At 37.6% G+C, this 15396-nt stretch overlaps 1 protein-coding gene across 1 annotated transcript; it reads right to left on the bottom strand.

The window, feature by feature from the left end:
• Positions 1-377: 377 nt before the first annotated feature.
• LOC308707659 (uncharacterized protein) lies at positions 378-15396 on the bottom strand. Its single transcript, XM_081394278.1, has 23 exons — positions 15317-15396; positions 15115-15235; positions 14272-14377; positions 14012-14103; positions 13784-13867; positions 11754-11904; positions 11524-11597; positions 10592-10730; positions 10357-10437; positions 9900-9931; positions 9719-9742; positions 8277-8381; positions 7776-7855; positions 7512-7668; positions 7068-7151; positions 5950-6142; positions 5468-5874; positions 4798-4989; positions 4540-4635; positions 4314-4361; positions 3577-3766; positions 3333-3468; positions 378-3248 (listed from the first exon to the last, which is right to left on the bottom strand). The coding sequence occupies exons 3-23, from the start codon at positions 14336-14338 to the stop codon at positions 3116-3118; spliced, it is 2565 nt and encodes an 854-aa protein (XP_081250404.1). The 5' UTR covers positions 14339-14377; positions 15115-15235; positions 15317-15396; the 3' UTR covers positions 378-3115.

Genomic DNA, 15396 nt, shown 5'->3' on the forward strand with positions numbered 1-15396 from the left:
ACGACATTGACTGGTGAGGTAATGACACGGGACGTTACACTGGTGAAAATTACGGATTTCTCTGGATTTAAACATTGTTGAAAACATTTGGGATAAAGTACACAAGTCAACAAAATATACAAAACATTGTTCTACTTTTAATCCAAATATCTTACATATTGTGTCTTTAAAGTATAAGGGGGACGAACCAAATACTGAGACATTCTGAAATTCATGTTAATATTTAAAAAAAAAATGTATCACTCAATGTTATGCTGAGAATATAATTTGTAATTCAATTTGAAAAATAAGTCCCAATCCCCAATCCCCAAACCCCTCCTATCTAAGCTGGCATGTACCTCTTTTGTAACAGAAATAAATAAAATCAGAAAAATTATGTCAGTTTAATATTGTACATCTTTATTTTAGCATTTTAATTATATTAACAACCAGATTTTAATAGTTTTCAGACTTATTCAGACCCTGGAAGTTTGCTGAGGCCCCTCAGTGGGCCCCAGCTTTCTGTTTGTGGACCACTGCTGTAAATTATAATTCTTAAAGTGTCATGAAACCCTAAAACACATGTTTTTATTAGATATGTATGCATTACACATAATTATATCACACATTATTTTGGAATATTGAGGTTAAAAAAATGTTTCATCCAATTTAAAGTCGGCATGAAATCAAATGAAATCAAACCAAATAGGGTGCGGCTATCGAGATGCTCTCGAGGGTGAACTTGACTGATAACAGAGAATGTCTAATAAGGCTGATAACTTGACTTGACTCATCTTGGTTCGCGGGAATAATAAAATAAAATAAAAAATCCTTCATGGGAGGGTAACGGTGGGGAGTCTGGTGGAGAGAAATCCTCCACAACTGAATGTAAACTGGCATTCAAATCTGCCTCCATTTTGTTTGCAACGCCCAACCTCCAACGATCCAATCAATTCCCGAAGGACGAAATCAAGCCCCGCCCTACATTTTTTTTCTAATTTCAGAAGCCGTTTCACTCGGATATACGTCACAACAAGGAAAAAATGACAATCTCAACTTCCGTTTCATGCCGACTTTAAAAACCAAAACCTCATAAAAATCTGAATTGTGATTGGTACGAAGAGTTGCACACAACAGTTCTAATAGCAAAGTACAAAAATCTAACATTTAATTCGTTTTTTTTTTTTTTTTTTTACAGCAGGCGCGGCAGAACTCAATAGAGGAGCACAGGAAGTTGTGTCATTCCCAGCAGAACTCATCTCACAGTGCAGCCAATCAGGTAATGGACAGCCTGAGACAGAACTCTAAAGTAACCATTCCCAAACCGTTTCGCATGATGCTTCGTGAGGAGGATCGCAAACGCCGCAATGTGAAAACCCGCTCTGAGATTGAGTTAGAAAATGAGAGACTGAAGAAAGAGCTGGACGAGCTGAAAGAACGCGGCAAGAAGTTCCGCGCTAAGCCGGCCCCTGCTTCCACTTACTTGCTCTTCTATGACATCAACAATAAGCGACCGAATAAGCTGCAGAGACAAAAAAATCTAATCAACCAAACGGTTCACGGTCACCATGGAAACCACCAACAACAAGGCACTCAACGACATGCCTCTCCACTTCCGCAGCAACCATTTAGCTTCATTGAAAGAGAGCAAAAGAAAAGAGAAAAAAAACTAGCAGATGAGTTCAACAACTTGCCTCCCAAAGCAGAACGAACGGCGTTCAAAGCCAGACCGGTGCCAAGGTCTCTATATAGGCCCAGCTCACCAAACCCCCAGATATACGAGCCAATTAATCTGAATCACAGACACTCAGCACTGCCACCTAGCATCCTGGAGGACCCACTGCATGAGGGAGAGGAGGCCGAGAATGAGTACGATGATGAATTTTCAAGGCCACAGAACACAGGTATATCACGCTGCAGCAGTAACCTCAGAAAATGGAAAAACAAGGGTGTGCTGCAGGTGGAGGAAGACATGGAAAGAAAGAGCAATAGAGAGAGAGACCGAGACTGGTCCTACATTCATCCCCTGCGCAGAACCAGCCTCTGCAACGGCCAAGAACCCCCGAACACCTGCAAGAGTGACTACATCAGTGTCTAAATGCTGACATAGACTAAACCATAGCCTACAATACAAACAACCTATCATCAGTTGTAAAACTCTGTAACTATATAGTGTGATAGAAAGAGGTATATGTTTTGGTTTTTCATTGTGTTACTGTGGATTAAAAATCATGTAGCCAATAAATAAACTCACAAACCAATCACTTAATAGTCTCTATTATATGTCTTTTGTGTAACAGAGTTGAAGACATTTTCAGCTGGATTTTAAATGGATGAAATACTGTGTTAAATTATGATACAAACATGATTATGTTGGGTACCAAGTTCATCACTTTGTTAGCTCAAAAGGAACAGCTTTTGCTTTATTCTACCCTTAGTTAATTTAAATATACTATCATGTAAGTTTCAAAGTGATTCACAAAAAGATTAGTGATTTTTTCCATAATTGACTGACCGTGATTGCTCCTGTATGACTTTTTCTTCAACATGAACATAATTTTCTGGTCATTCTTTTGCATGCAATTGCAATAGGGACTGAAGCTTTCAACTTAAAAAAAAAATGTAAAAGCATCATTCAAGTGTCATAAAAGTAGTCCATATGGTTCATGCACTATATTCTAAGTCATATGATAGCTTTGTGTGACAATTTACTGATAAACGGCAGTCATTCTCATGTGCTGTGATAACCGAGTTAAAACAACAATTCACTCGTAAATCGGAAAATGCTACTTGGCTTATGAACTCTCATGATCTCCTATGGGTGGATTCCAATATTTTCAGTGAATAACAACTTAAATATTGGTCTGTTACTCACACAAAGCTATTATATGACTATAATTTATGAATTTTATGATAATTTTACAGTGCTTTTGTGCACTTTTTAACCCATTCAGTGTAATTGTTTCTTCAAAATATATTATTTTGTGTTCAGTAGAAGAAAGAAATCCACACAGGTTTGGAACAAATTGAGGGTGAGTAAATGATGGGAATTTTCATGTCGAACTATGACTTTACCTGTGATTCATACAGGACAACTTTCACCTCTCTCATTCACTCACACAAAAGTACACAGTCTTTAGTCTATGTCCTCAGGCCTCAGTCCACACTTCCTGAGCGTACGTCTGACATATGGTATGGCATCCTGCTGAAACCACTCTCTCCTGTACAGAGCCAGCATCATGTCCAGTAACAGACTGTGTTCCCTCCTCCTGCAGAAACCACACATAACCCACTACGTAAGGTCTCAGGTTCTATAAACTCATATTCATAAGATTTGTTCAACAGAGGCTCACAGCTGCTTGTAGAGACTTTGGGGTTTATACAGAGGTGGTTCACAGCTGCTGTTGTTTGTGGTTTCACATTTTTCTGACACAAACCCCTCCTCAGGATGCTGAAACCCTTCACACTGACTGAAGCCGCATTCACTTCCTGTTAACCAAAAATAATAAATGTCGTCAACAATAAGGTTAATATAGATGTTATAACTGTTTTTTTTCTTCTTCAAATTATGAAAATGAGATTATATGGATCTCTTGCCTTTTGTGACACCTGCAGGATATTGCTGAGACACATGGTGTGATACGACAATCATCTCGGTATTTGTTGTGTCTGTGTGCGTGTGTGAAGGGTTTGTGTCGGGACTGCTGGATCCCGTAAAGGGTGCTGCATTGATCTCCCTCAAAAATGACTTCAGTTTCTGCCTTAAACCAGCATTTTCCAAGCACACCTGTAGAAGCAGTACATATACAGGTCAAATCTCATCTTTTATTTCTTTATTAAAAATAAATAAATATAAATAAAAAGTTTGGGGTCAGTATGATTTTTTGTAGAATTAATACATACCATTTAGCAAGCCAAGGATGCATTAAATTGATCAAACGTGACAGTAAAAAATAAAAAATCCATGTCAAATAAATGAAAAATGTATCAGTTTCCACAAAAATATTGTTTGATAATAATAAGAAATGTTTCTTGAGCACCAAATCAGCATATCAGAATGATTTCTGAAGGATCATGTGACATGGAGTAATGAGACTGGAGTAATGACTACTCAAATTCAGCTTTGCCATCAGAAATAAATTACATTTTTAAATATATTCAAACAGAAAACAGTCATTTTTAATTGTAATTGATAGCTTTGTGTGTCAATTGTGTGTCACAATATTACAGTTTTACTGTATTATTGATCAAATAAATTCAGCCTTCTTGAGCATAAGACACTTCTTTCAGAAAGATCTTACCAACCCCAAACTTTTGATAGTGTCTTAGATTACCTTTTCATAGGAATTTTTTGTTTCCTCTAAGTGTGACATCAGTTCAGTCTGTAAAATGAAATTAAACTGCAGTTCATATAATCTACCAATAAAGGGCAACACTTGTCATTTTCATTGTCCAGTAGGTGGCGTAGCAAGTGATCACTGATGTGTGGTGTTTTGTCACATAAAATAGGCTACTATATAAATATCCTAAGCCTATAAAAACAGGATAGAGAGATGAAACCTTTTCAGTCTTGAGCTGGCTGAGGGTAAGAGACACACTCTCTCGAAATTTTACAAGCTCCTCTCTGCTGGTCTGTAGTTCTGCCATCAAGCTCTCCTGCCATACAAACAGCACAATTACACCACTAATATCAAACTACAATAAATGTTGTAAATAAAATAAATGTATGTAATCTTAAATAAAAATAGGTTTCTGGTGTAGTTTCACATGTTCATAATCAAATAGACTTTCCAAAAAAATCAGTATTGGTATATGTACCTGCTGGTTGTTAAGTGCTGACACGAGTTGGCTGTTCCTCTCTCTGGTGCTGTTAAGCTGTGTGAGCATGTCCTGGGCATCCTGGGTCAGTCTCTCTCTCTCAGAGTGCAGCGTGTTTGTCAGCATCCTCTCTCTCTCATGACATGCGCTCAGCTCTGCTCTCAGACTCTCAGCTTCTGTTTGTAAACACACCTATAGAACAGGTTGAGACATTTCTGTGCTCATCTTTGTTTTTTCTCAAAGCACTCAATGGTCTGAGACCCCAGTTTGCATTTTAAGCTGACGGTACTTGAGGTTGGAAACGACACACAGACAATCTTAAACTGTCAAATGCACTTTTGATCAAAATTCCTATCTTGCCCAAATATTGATGTGAAAACATTTATATTTTTGCATAAAAATATATAAAATAATATTTAAAAAGTAAATATTATAATCATTTAAAAATATATTTAACATTTTCAATATAAGAGTGTGCTCATTAACAAACTGATTTAAGCTAATTTGTATTGAGATTTGTGAAATTTCCCTGTTATTACTGAAGTGTTCCAGGGTCCCAGAGTTGTATGATGTGGAACAGGAATAGGAGCTCCTCTATAGGAACAAAGTGACAAACGGTGACATAACCCAGCACATTTTCAATACATTAGATGCTGTGATGTGTTGGTACCTCTGCAGTGTGTAATATTCCTGGACCTGCAGATGTGCAGCTGGTAGATTCTTCATTTCCGCTTTTCTTTTCCCAACTCATCCAATCTTCTCGCTCCTGCGTTGCTCTCATCTTCAACTCATTCTCCAGTTCTGCTACTTTTTGACTCAGAGAATCTTTGTCTCTCTTAACCTGAAGAATGATCTTGTCGTATTCCTCTCGGATATTTCGTTCCCGTGAACAATTAGGACACTCTACAGCAGCTGAAGGAGCTGAAAAAGGTTCAAGAGAGGACGTGGAAAGCCGCTCTACAGAACCGTGCTGCTGTGCAGATGAAAACTCCAATCCTTTTCCAGTTCTTTCTCTCCCTCCAGCATCATGGAGTATTGCCCCAGAGAGGGAATGGGACAGGGAGCGGGTCATCCTACCTGCAAAGAAGTTCTTGTTTAATGTTAAAGTGACTCCCGATTTTATGGGATAAAGCTGAAAATGCAGCTTGTTACCATCAGCTCTGTTTTTCTCATCTCCACGTCGGGATTCACGGCGGTAACGTCCAGATGGTTCAGTTTGGCCTGGTTTCTCCAACTGGGGGAGAAAAGTTCTGAGCTCCAGCCCATCTCCACAGTGACTTGAGCTGAGTTTAGATTCAGAGGAACTGACTGAACTCAAGAGGATGGGAAGCAAGCATGTCTGCGACTGAAAATACAGCAGGGATGAATGAAACATCAAACATAAAGAACAGGTCTATCATCCGACATTTAAATAAGAATAACTATAATTAGAATTGAAGCTTGTCAAGATACTGTTTAAAAATGATTGCTTGTTTGCTCTAAACTAACTATTCATGAATTTCAATTCTCCTAAAATAAAACACTTTAGTATGTTAAACAAAAACCAACAGCTTTTTTGGTAAATAATTAGACTTTTTTTTTCAAGAATACCATTATTTATCATTAATAATAATCGATCAGTAAATTGACTGATGTAAAACTGCCCATATACAGCACAGTAACAGTAATGAGAGTCAGTTGTGACTTCAAATAATGGCACTAAACGATTCACTGACTGGATTCAAATTCACTGACTGATTCAAGTTCGAGGCTGTTTCGTTAAATTTGTCAAATGACTCTTCATAAAGAACTGGTTCATAAGAGCTATTATTTTCCAAATCTGGAAAATATAGCTGTGCTTTATAACTTTAAAAGATTTTGTAAGCTTTTACAAGTTGTTAAAAAAGGAATGTGACCTATTTGACCCCAGGTTTGTTCCGTGGTAATTCTATGGCATCTTTCTCCCATTTCTAATGGACACAAGGTCTGAGTGTCCCAATTAAACATTGTATTTTATATATTCGGATGAACACAGTCCTCCTCTGACTCATAGTGTCCTGCTGATGTTCTCTCTTACTATACTGTAACTTTAGAAACAGGCCACAAGAGGCAAAACTATTCAAATGAAGAGTCAAACTGATGAGCACAATAAAAGTTGCCCCTTTCATTTTTACGACTCACTCAGCTGCAAAAGGGCACTCGACATACAAACACATTCAGGGTTTAAAGTGAAGCTATAAATTACGTCTATGCGAGTATGTGCTGTGTATGTGTGCGAGCTTGAGTCTCACCCTTCTGTCAGATCCGACCGGTGGTAAAATCTGCTGTCTGTTCAGATGATTACTGTCCTTCTTCCCATTCAGATATGCACATGGCTAGAATATTGTTGTAAGATTACTTAATTTACAACTAGCTGATTTAGAAAACAGTAAGATAAGAGTGTTGTGTGTAAGGTTTCACCAGGATTGTGCATGTCTAAGTGTACAAATTACAAAAATAATTTATTTCAAAATTTGTCATAAGATTTAAAAGTGAATAAATTGATAGGAAGTATTAGTACAAATTAGCAAAATTTGACATTTATTATAGGATAAAAGTTTATGGTGGTGTTTTTTTGAGAGGTGAATAATATGTATGTGTGTGATGTATCTGTAAAGATTTGTGTGCATTTGTTCAAAGTGTGATGTACAGTATATACTGAAAGTATGTGTTTTCAGAATTAAAAATGGGTTTACCTGTTCAGGTGTGTAATGTAACTGAGATGTGTATATGGGTCGAGAAGGAACAGCCATGGCTCTGGAGGCAAACTGAAGAGAGCTGAGAGTTTCGGTTATTGAAGATGATTGAGATGACACTGTGACCACTAAACACGTCCGACAGTTTCCTCCCAAACTAAACCACACGCCAAAATAAACATCAAATTCAGAAACAGTCGATGAATTTACACAAATGTTGAAGAAAATGGAGAAATGATTATGGCGATTATTGATGATACTCACCAGTCCCTAAGTGCTCGGGTTAGTTTGGATTCTCTGTATGGGATGTGCTGGGACCCTGCAGAGCCGAGGGCAAAAATCACCTAAAAAAGAAAGGAAGGATTGTTCTTTTTTACTCTCATATTTTGGATATTTTTTTTACTATGAGAAATTTTGTAACAGGGAAGAAGAGGCCTCAACATTATCTAAATGTACATAATCAGACGAAGAGGCCAATATTCTGCAGAAATCATTTTCTCAGTTAGATGTGACATGACATCCCCCTTCCCTAAATGGAAAACTATGTAACCTTACAGATCATTTCCTGTGTCTAATTTCTTGCATATGCAGCCAGCATATTGATATGATTAAGATAGGGCCCTTAGACTGATAAAAAATCACTGGGGTACGTCTTGAGATACTCAAAACAAACTCTGCTCTCAAAAATACCCTTAGTCTGACCGGGACAACAGTGATAATAAGATAGAACATGCTCTTTTTTGCTGACATGTTTGAGGTACTAACATTTCCGAATATGGTGAGGGAGCGCTTCAGCATCTTGGTCTCTTGCGGGTTTTCATTTGTGGAATTGAAAGTTCTCTTCATGTCAGGAGCCACAGAACTACGACACTGACGCAACAGTAAGAGAGAAAGAAAGAGTGAACATTAAAACTGAAACTGATGTACAGTATTTATCACCTAAACCTGTGTATTTTTAAGACGTTCTTGCAATCAACCACGTGTCGCAGGTAATCGCTGTGAGATTGCTTTTCTACAACAATTCATTAAGCAAGGAGTTATTTTTTAGCAAATTTTAGACACAATATTGATCATTTGTTTTGATCAGACAACAAAAATAGTTAGAGTAACGTCCGTTGCGTCTCTCCAAGCAACACATCAACACATTAGAGGTTCATCAGTGATTGAATCAATAATCAGTTGAATCACAGATTCAAACGGCCTTATTTTTACGATCTAAGCGCACGGTCTAAAGCTCATGTCGCAAGTGCACTTAGGGCGTGTCCGAATCCACTTTTGCTAGTTTAACGACGGGAAAAATGGTCGGCGTGCCCGGCGCATGGTCTAAAAGGGTTGTCCCTACTCTTAATGAGTAATGGGTGTGTTTTGGGCGTAACGTGCAATAAACCAATCAGAGTCTGGCGGATTCGCTATTTACATGGCAGAATTTGAAAGACTGAGAGGAAACGGATCCGCTCGTGCGCGAGGTTAAAGTGTGCAAGCAGACCATCTACGAGACAAGCTGGATTCCACCATACCTTTATGTACACAATATAATTTTTTTACATTGTAATCCTTTTATTTATTGTAAATAAGCGTGTAATAAGCAGAGTGTACGCACATTATGCACCCACCTATAGGCTAAAAAAAACAACTCTATTTCAGTTGCCTCAAAATAGCAACGCGCCAACAATGCGACTGAACACACCTCGTTTTCAGACCCGCAGCCCATGGGCGCACAAATGGGCAACGTGAACTACGTGGCGCAGGACGTGAAAATGATAACTGCGTCAGGCTGAAACTAGCAAGAAAAACTTGCGTCTGATTGGGCCCAAAGACTTATAAAGATAGTTTCTGAATTCGGAACCGCATACTAGTATATTACTCTAACTATTTTAAAGTAATATGCTAATATGCGGTTCCCGAATTCAGTGAGTCATTTATTTTCTCCATTCCTGAATGAATCAGCGTGTTTGAACGAATCAGTTGAATGAATAAGTTTGTAAAGAATCATTCATTAATGGCTTTAATGATTTGTTCGTAAAGACACCACCTAATGGCTTATCGATGTAATCACATAGGCCTACAATTTTTTCTTTAGACGTATAACAAAAACCTTTAATATTGTTTTTTAAATGTTATAATAGGCCAAATCAATAATGGTCAATCAATCTCTGACTAAAAATATCATAGCTGTTAGAATGATCAGATACAACATATAAACTTACTTTTCCTGAGCTTGCCAGATCCACCTAACAAAGAGCAACAATCATGTAAGTTTCATAATTCTTTATTAATTCACAGACAAATATGGTACTTACCACAAGAATGCCAAGATTGTGTATTTCATGCAGAGAATACCTTACATTTCAGTTATGCTAAAAGGAGTCTCCGATGCTATCATCTTACCAGAGTGAGTTTGCTGGCTGTCAAAACTCCCTCTGCAACCATTCAATAAAAATACACACAAGGGAGGTGGTTAATCAGATTTGTATTATGAAATAATTACACCGCAACACTGTGAGTTTGCAACACACCATTTCAGGGGGTACTGGGAGACCCTGTGGGAGGTTCTGGTATGTTCATATCTCTCTACAATAACAATCAGACCAGATGCAGAGGTTCCTAGAGCTGACTAATGCGTAGGGGGTCGACTGAGGGGAATTAATGACCGACAAATGGACTGAGTTACCCATTAAAAACAAGTAAAAATGTAATAGAATGTCAATGTAACTATCCTAAAACATCTATGAACAATTTATTTTACAAATGTAATAAGATAATAAAAACATGGCAAAAGTGCAAAAACATAATTCAGGGAAACTTTAGAAAGACGTTTATGTTTAGAAAACATAAAAACACCTACCAGGGGACTGGACCGTTGTGTTAATGACCACAATGTTAAATACCGTGTGGGATCGGCTTGGAAAATCTCCCTTTGAGATCCCTGCAGAATTTTAGAAAGGAATGTAGGAGTCTGGTCGAATTGATTGAATAAAGTAAGTTGAGATCACTTTGATCATCATACTTAAGATTAAATAGTGTTTGCTCATGAGCTCTATCAAAACATTTGGGCTCAGATTGAGTTATGGCTCTGTTACCTGTGTGCCTGAGGGCGGAGCCACGGCGATGCACCTGTAGCAGATCCTGGGCGGAGCTCACTTCCACCTCCGTCAACCCATCAAGATGCACCACCTCGTCACAGTCCCGCACCCAGATCACCTCACTCCCCTTCGGATCCTGAGCAGATGCAAGAGAGACACAGGAGCATCGGAACACCTGTTGTTACATCAAGTGTTAATTTCCTCTTTTAGTTTATCAAAGCCAGGGATTTAATAGAATTATGCAATTTATTGGTACCCTAAAAATGTATTACAAAATTCTACACACCACCATTCAAAAGTTTGGGGTCAGTACGATTCTTTTTTCTTTTTTTTTTAAAGAAAAAGTTTTCAGCAAGGTCACATTGATCAGTTTCGAATAAATTCTGTCTTTCTATTTATCAAATGAATCATGAAAGAAATTATGATAATAATAAGAAATGTTACTTGAGCACCAAATCAGCATATTAGAATGATTTCTAAAGGATCATGTCACGCTGAAGACTGGAGTAATGGCTGCTGAAAATTCAGTATTGCCGTCAGAGGAAAAAGTTACATTTTAAAAATGAAATAATTTTTGCAATATTACTGTTTTTATTGTATTTTTTATTTGAGAAATGCTGTAATTTTAAAGAGTTTTTTTATTGAGACTTCCTTCAAAAAAATATATATATATTTAAAAATCTTACTGGCACCAATTTTAAACAGCAGTGTGTATATACATGTAACATTAATAAAGCTTTATGAGGACAATTATGCTTAATGATTGACTGATTTGACATTCCTGTAACTCAAACAGTATAGCAAGGCCATGGGAATGTTGTCATGACATCAGTTGCTCTGAATAAAATCTTCCAAATGTATTAATGTAAAATAATTGTGATTGATTCATAGATAACGTGATTTATTTAATTACAATATAAATTACTTACCAATAGGTCATAAATCTTTTCATTGAAGATGTGGTAGAATGACACTCTGATTTTGCAGTGAGATGCCTTGGGTGCTGGATTATTCAAATTAAGGCTTGTTCAAGGATGCTGCTATTCAGGTCTTATTATGTGTAGTCTGGAGATCATGAATAAAATACATTGAATTGTTGTGGTGCAATGAATGAGGAGTGGAATGATTTCCTAAAACCAATAGACTGAAGGTTTGATACAAGTGAAGATGTCCTCGGCAGCGTGGCTGATGATGCCTCTGTGTTTGGCTAAAACGCTGCATCCCTGCATGGTGTGAGTCTTACCGCTGCCCGGAGAGCCATAGACAATTACACAGCCATTATAACCCTGCATTAGATACTCCACCAGAGACTGGGGCAGACAGAAAGAAAGAGATTAGCAAATTTATTAAGGACTAGTGTGAAACATGAACATACAGTTGTAATCAAAATGATTAAACCCCCATTGCAAATAAGCAAATTGTACAGTCTTTCAGCTGTTTGCAATGAACAAATCAAACAAAAGTAACTGAAATAGCTCAACACAACAAATGTTTCAAGTGGTTTCCCCAAATTCAACTGAAAATCCAACTCTTACTGACTCTCAGAATTATTCAAACCCCTGAATAGAATCCCTTACAACAGCACAAATCTGCTAAACAGGTGTTGTCTCAAGCACACCTGATGCAACTATAATCAAGGGCTTCATTAATTGCACCAGGTGTGCTTGAGCTAGAAAACTATATTACAAATATCTAAAAGGATTGTTAAGTGTCACATTTGTCAAAAGAATGGTCCAAAAATTTAAGAGAAGATATCATCACCTTCACAAACCAGGAACAGGATACAAAAGATAGCGAGGGCACTAAATGTTCCTCGAGACACCATTGGAAGCATATTTTGCAAGTTCAAAGTTAAAGGAACAGTGGTTACACTATCAACGGCTGCAACCATATTTCTGAGAAGGCAGGCTCAGGAAAACCCTTAAAGCTACACTGTGTAATTTTTTAAGTTGATTCTTAGCAAAAGCACTTTGTTCTTTCAAAATTATATGTGCTCATTAATGTGTAATTACTTCTACCAACTAATAAAGTATTCTCGTAAGCGTAGAATCTGCCAATTAGAATACATACGAGTGAGTCGCTCGAATGGCGGCAGCCATGTTGCGCCTCCATCTTGAAAATACATTAGCCAAAGAGGGACATACCTGGAAATCCAAGCTTCGGTTTTCGCGTTTTTACACTCAGTGGCACCGTGACGAATGCGAGGGGGAGATTACTCGCGACTGCCAGCAGATTTGAAATAATACGCCACCGTAGGAGTTAAAACACTTACTAAACGCATGCCAGAACTCAAGAACGTACACCACTACTGGCCCCAAAAGCACAAGAAAAGTGAGCTAGTCAAAATCATATAAATAAACCATAGAATTTTTGGGATTCTGCTCTGTGAAGCGATGAAACAGAACTGGAACTTTTTGTCCCTATGGATCAGCGGTCTGTCTGGAGGCAGAAGAATGAAGCATATGCTGAAAAGAACACTGTCTACAGTTAAGCATGGTGGTGCTCAGTGATGCTCTGTGGCTGCTTTGCATCCTCTGTCATTGAAAACCAGCAGCGTGTGGAAGGCAAGATGGATTCATTGAAGTATCAGGAAATCCTAGGAGAAAACGTCTTGCCGTCAGGGAGGAAGCTGGAGCTTGGGTGTCATTGGACCTTCCAACAGGACAATGATCCCAAGCATACCTTTAAATTCCACCAAGGCTTGGTTGCAGAACAAGTCAAGGAAGATTCAACAATGGCCATCACAGTCACCGGACTTGAACCCCATAGAAAATCTCTGGTGGGATATGAAGGCGGCGGTTGCATCAAGCAAAGCCAAGAATATTACTGAATTGGAGGCCATTGCTCATGAGGAATGGGCTGAGATTCCTCAGAAACGCTGCCAGAAGCTGGTGTCTGGTTATACATCTCGTTCGCAGCAGGTCATGAAAGCAAAAGGGTGTTCTACTCTGTACTAAAGATGCTTGCCATGAAGTGGTGGAATAATTTTGAGAATGCAAAAGTCATTCAAAGTTGCATTTTTTAGTTAAATTTGGGGAAACCACTTGAAACATTTGTTGTGTTGAGCTATTTCAATTACTTTTGTTTGATTTGTTCATTGTAAACAGCTGAACGTCTGTACATTTGGGCAATAAACCTGATAATTTTGATTACAACTGTAACTGTTGCTATGAAGAACGTTCTGTGAACCTTTGTTGTTGACTCATAAACATATCTCTGAGACGCCTCCTCATTTAAAACTGCATCAAGATCTATAATATGAGGCTTGTGACTCTGCAGAATGAAAACAGACAATCAGTAAACTTGACTTTACTGCATACTTTGGTTTCACTTGAATCATTTCTTTCTGTTTTTGCAAAATGAGGATGATGAATCTAATTAAATGACATCTTTGATCTCATCCAATTCAACACTCACCCTTCCAGTGTCAACAACTACTCTGTTAAGATGTGTCACTTTGATGGACGCTCTGGGTTCATCTAAAGAGACAGAATGTTCTGGTCTGTTCACTGAGGAATTTAAAAAATTGGGTTAAATATATAGCTTCGGAATGTTTGCAGAAATAAAGATCAGAACAATGGGAAAAGGTAAACAAAACACAATTTCATGCAAACTTCAGCATGTCCAACTGCATAATAAACTCTGATATATATGTGTGAGTCAGTGTATGTTCTCACAGGCACACAGACGGACGACCACTCTGAAACTTTTCTCTGAGTTTAGATTTTTATCTACCCCAGACATCCTCTTCCAATTTTTGGATTCTTGTCCAGTGGATAAATGCTGTTCATAGAGTAAAAAAGATGAACATATGAATGCATAATTTTAATCATAAATAATAATTAAAGTCTACTGGAATGCATAAGCATGTTTTTTGGCCAAATATGATCACATAGAAGAAAAAAAAGAAAAAAACTAGTGCCATTTCTTTCTTTGAGACAGATCACCAGTATTGTTTTTTTATAGAAAATAATACATAAGAATAAGAACTTAATAATAAGAGGAACTAGAATGTACATTTCCTGAAGAAAATGTGAGTGGTGCTTGCAGTGGCAAAACTAATAACAATACAACAAATTGTAAAATAGGCCTACTGTATATATGGGAGTGAGTAAAAAAGTATGAACTATAATCTTAATTCACATTGTTAAAATTTACATGTACTTTATACAGAGACCATTTTTAAATATATATATAAGGACGCTTGAATCTGGAAACATAGATGGGGGACTGCCATACACAAATATAAAACACCATCAGGGTATCACATATGATTCTTAAATCATTCAATTAACATTAAACATTAACTAAACAATATAAAGTGTAAGATAAACACTAATATAAATGAAATTAGCCAAATAATAAAACCACTTGATATTAATGTAATTAAAATGATTTCTATAGCTAGCCTTTTTAAAATTGAGTTTGCTTATAAAGTTGATCCTGTATCCCACAATTGACGCGCTTAAAATTTTCATTTGAAAAACAATATGTGAGACAAGATCATTTGAAAGACCTACCTCAGTTCAACTGCTTCAACTGTTTCTTTATGAAATCAAGACACAGTCTCTCCCGAGCACATTATTCCTGGAATAACATCCTTGGAATCCCATTTCAGATAAACAGCCCGTCTCTGTAGGGCTGGAAAAATCTCACTCAGGGTGTTGCTGACATGTTTTTGTTTTAATACTTTGAAAGGTCCTGTTGTTCATCACTCCTTACCTCAGGTCGAGCGGATGAGAGTCGAATTGGCGTTTCGATGATCCACGCGCTCGCAGTGAGGCGCGTGAACGCTTCTCTCT

This window comes from Scardinius erythrophthalmus (genome assembly GCF_964197995.2).
Source record: "Scardinius erythrophthalmus genome assembly, chromosome: 19".
NCBI classification, from domain to species: Eukaryota; Metazoa; Chordata; class Actinopteri; order Cypriniformes; family Leuciscidae; genus Scardinius; species Scardinius erythrophthalmus.

Coding starts and splice junctions, on each gene's coding strand:
- LOC308707659 (XM_081394278.1), bottom strand. CDS start 14,338: ATGTCTGGGGTAGATAAAAATCTAAACTCAGAGAAAAGTTTCAGAGTG. Junction 11,905..13,783: donor TTTATGAGTCAACAACAAAG/GTTCACAGAACG, acceptor TGTCTGCCCCAG/TCTCTGGTGGAGTATCTAAT. Junction 9,932..10,356: donor CACAACGGTCCAGTCCCCTG/GTAGGTGTTTTT, acceptor GAATGGTTGCAG/AGGGAGTTTTGACAGCCAGC.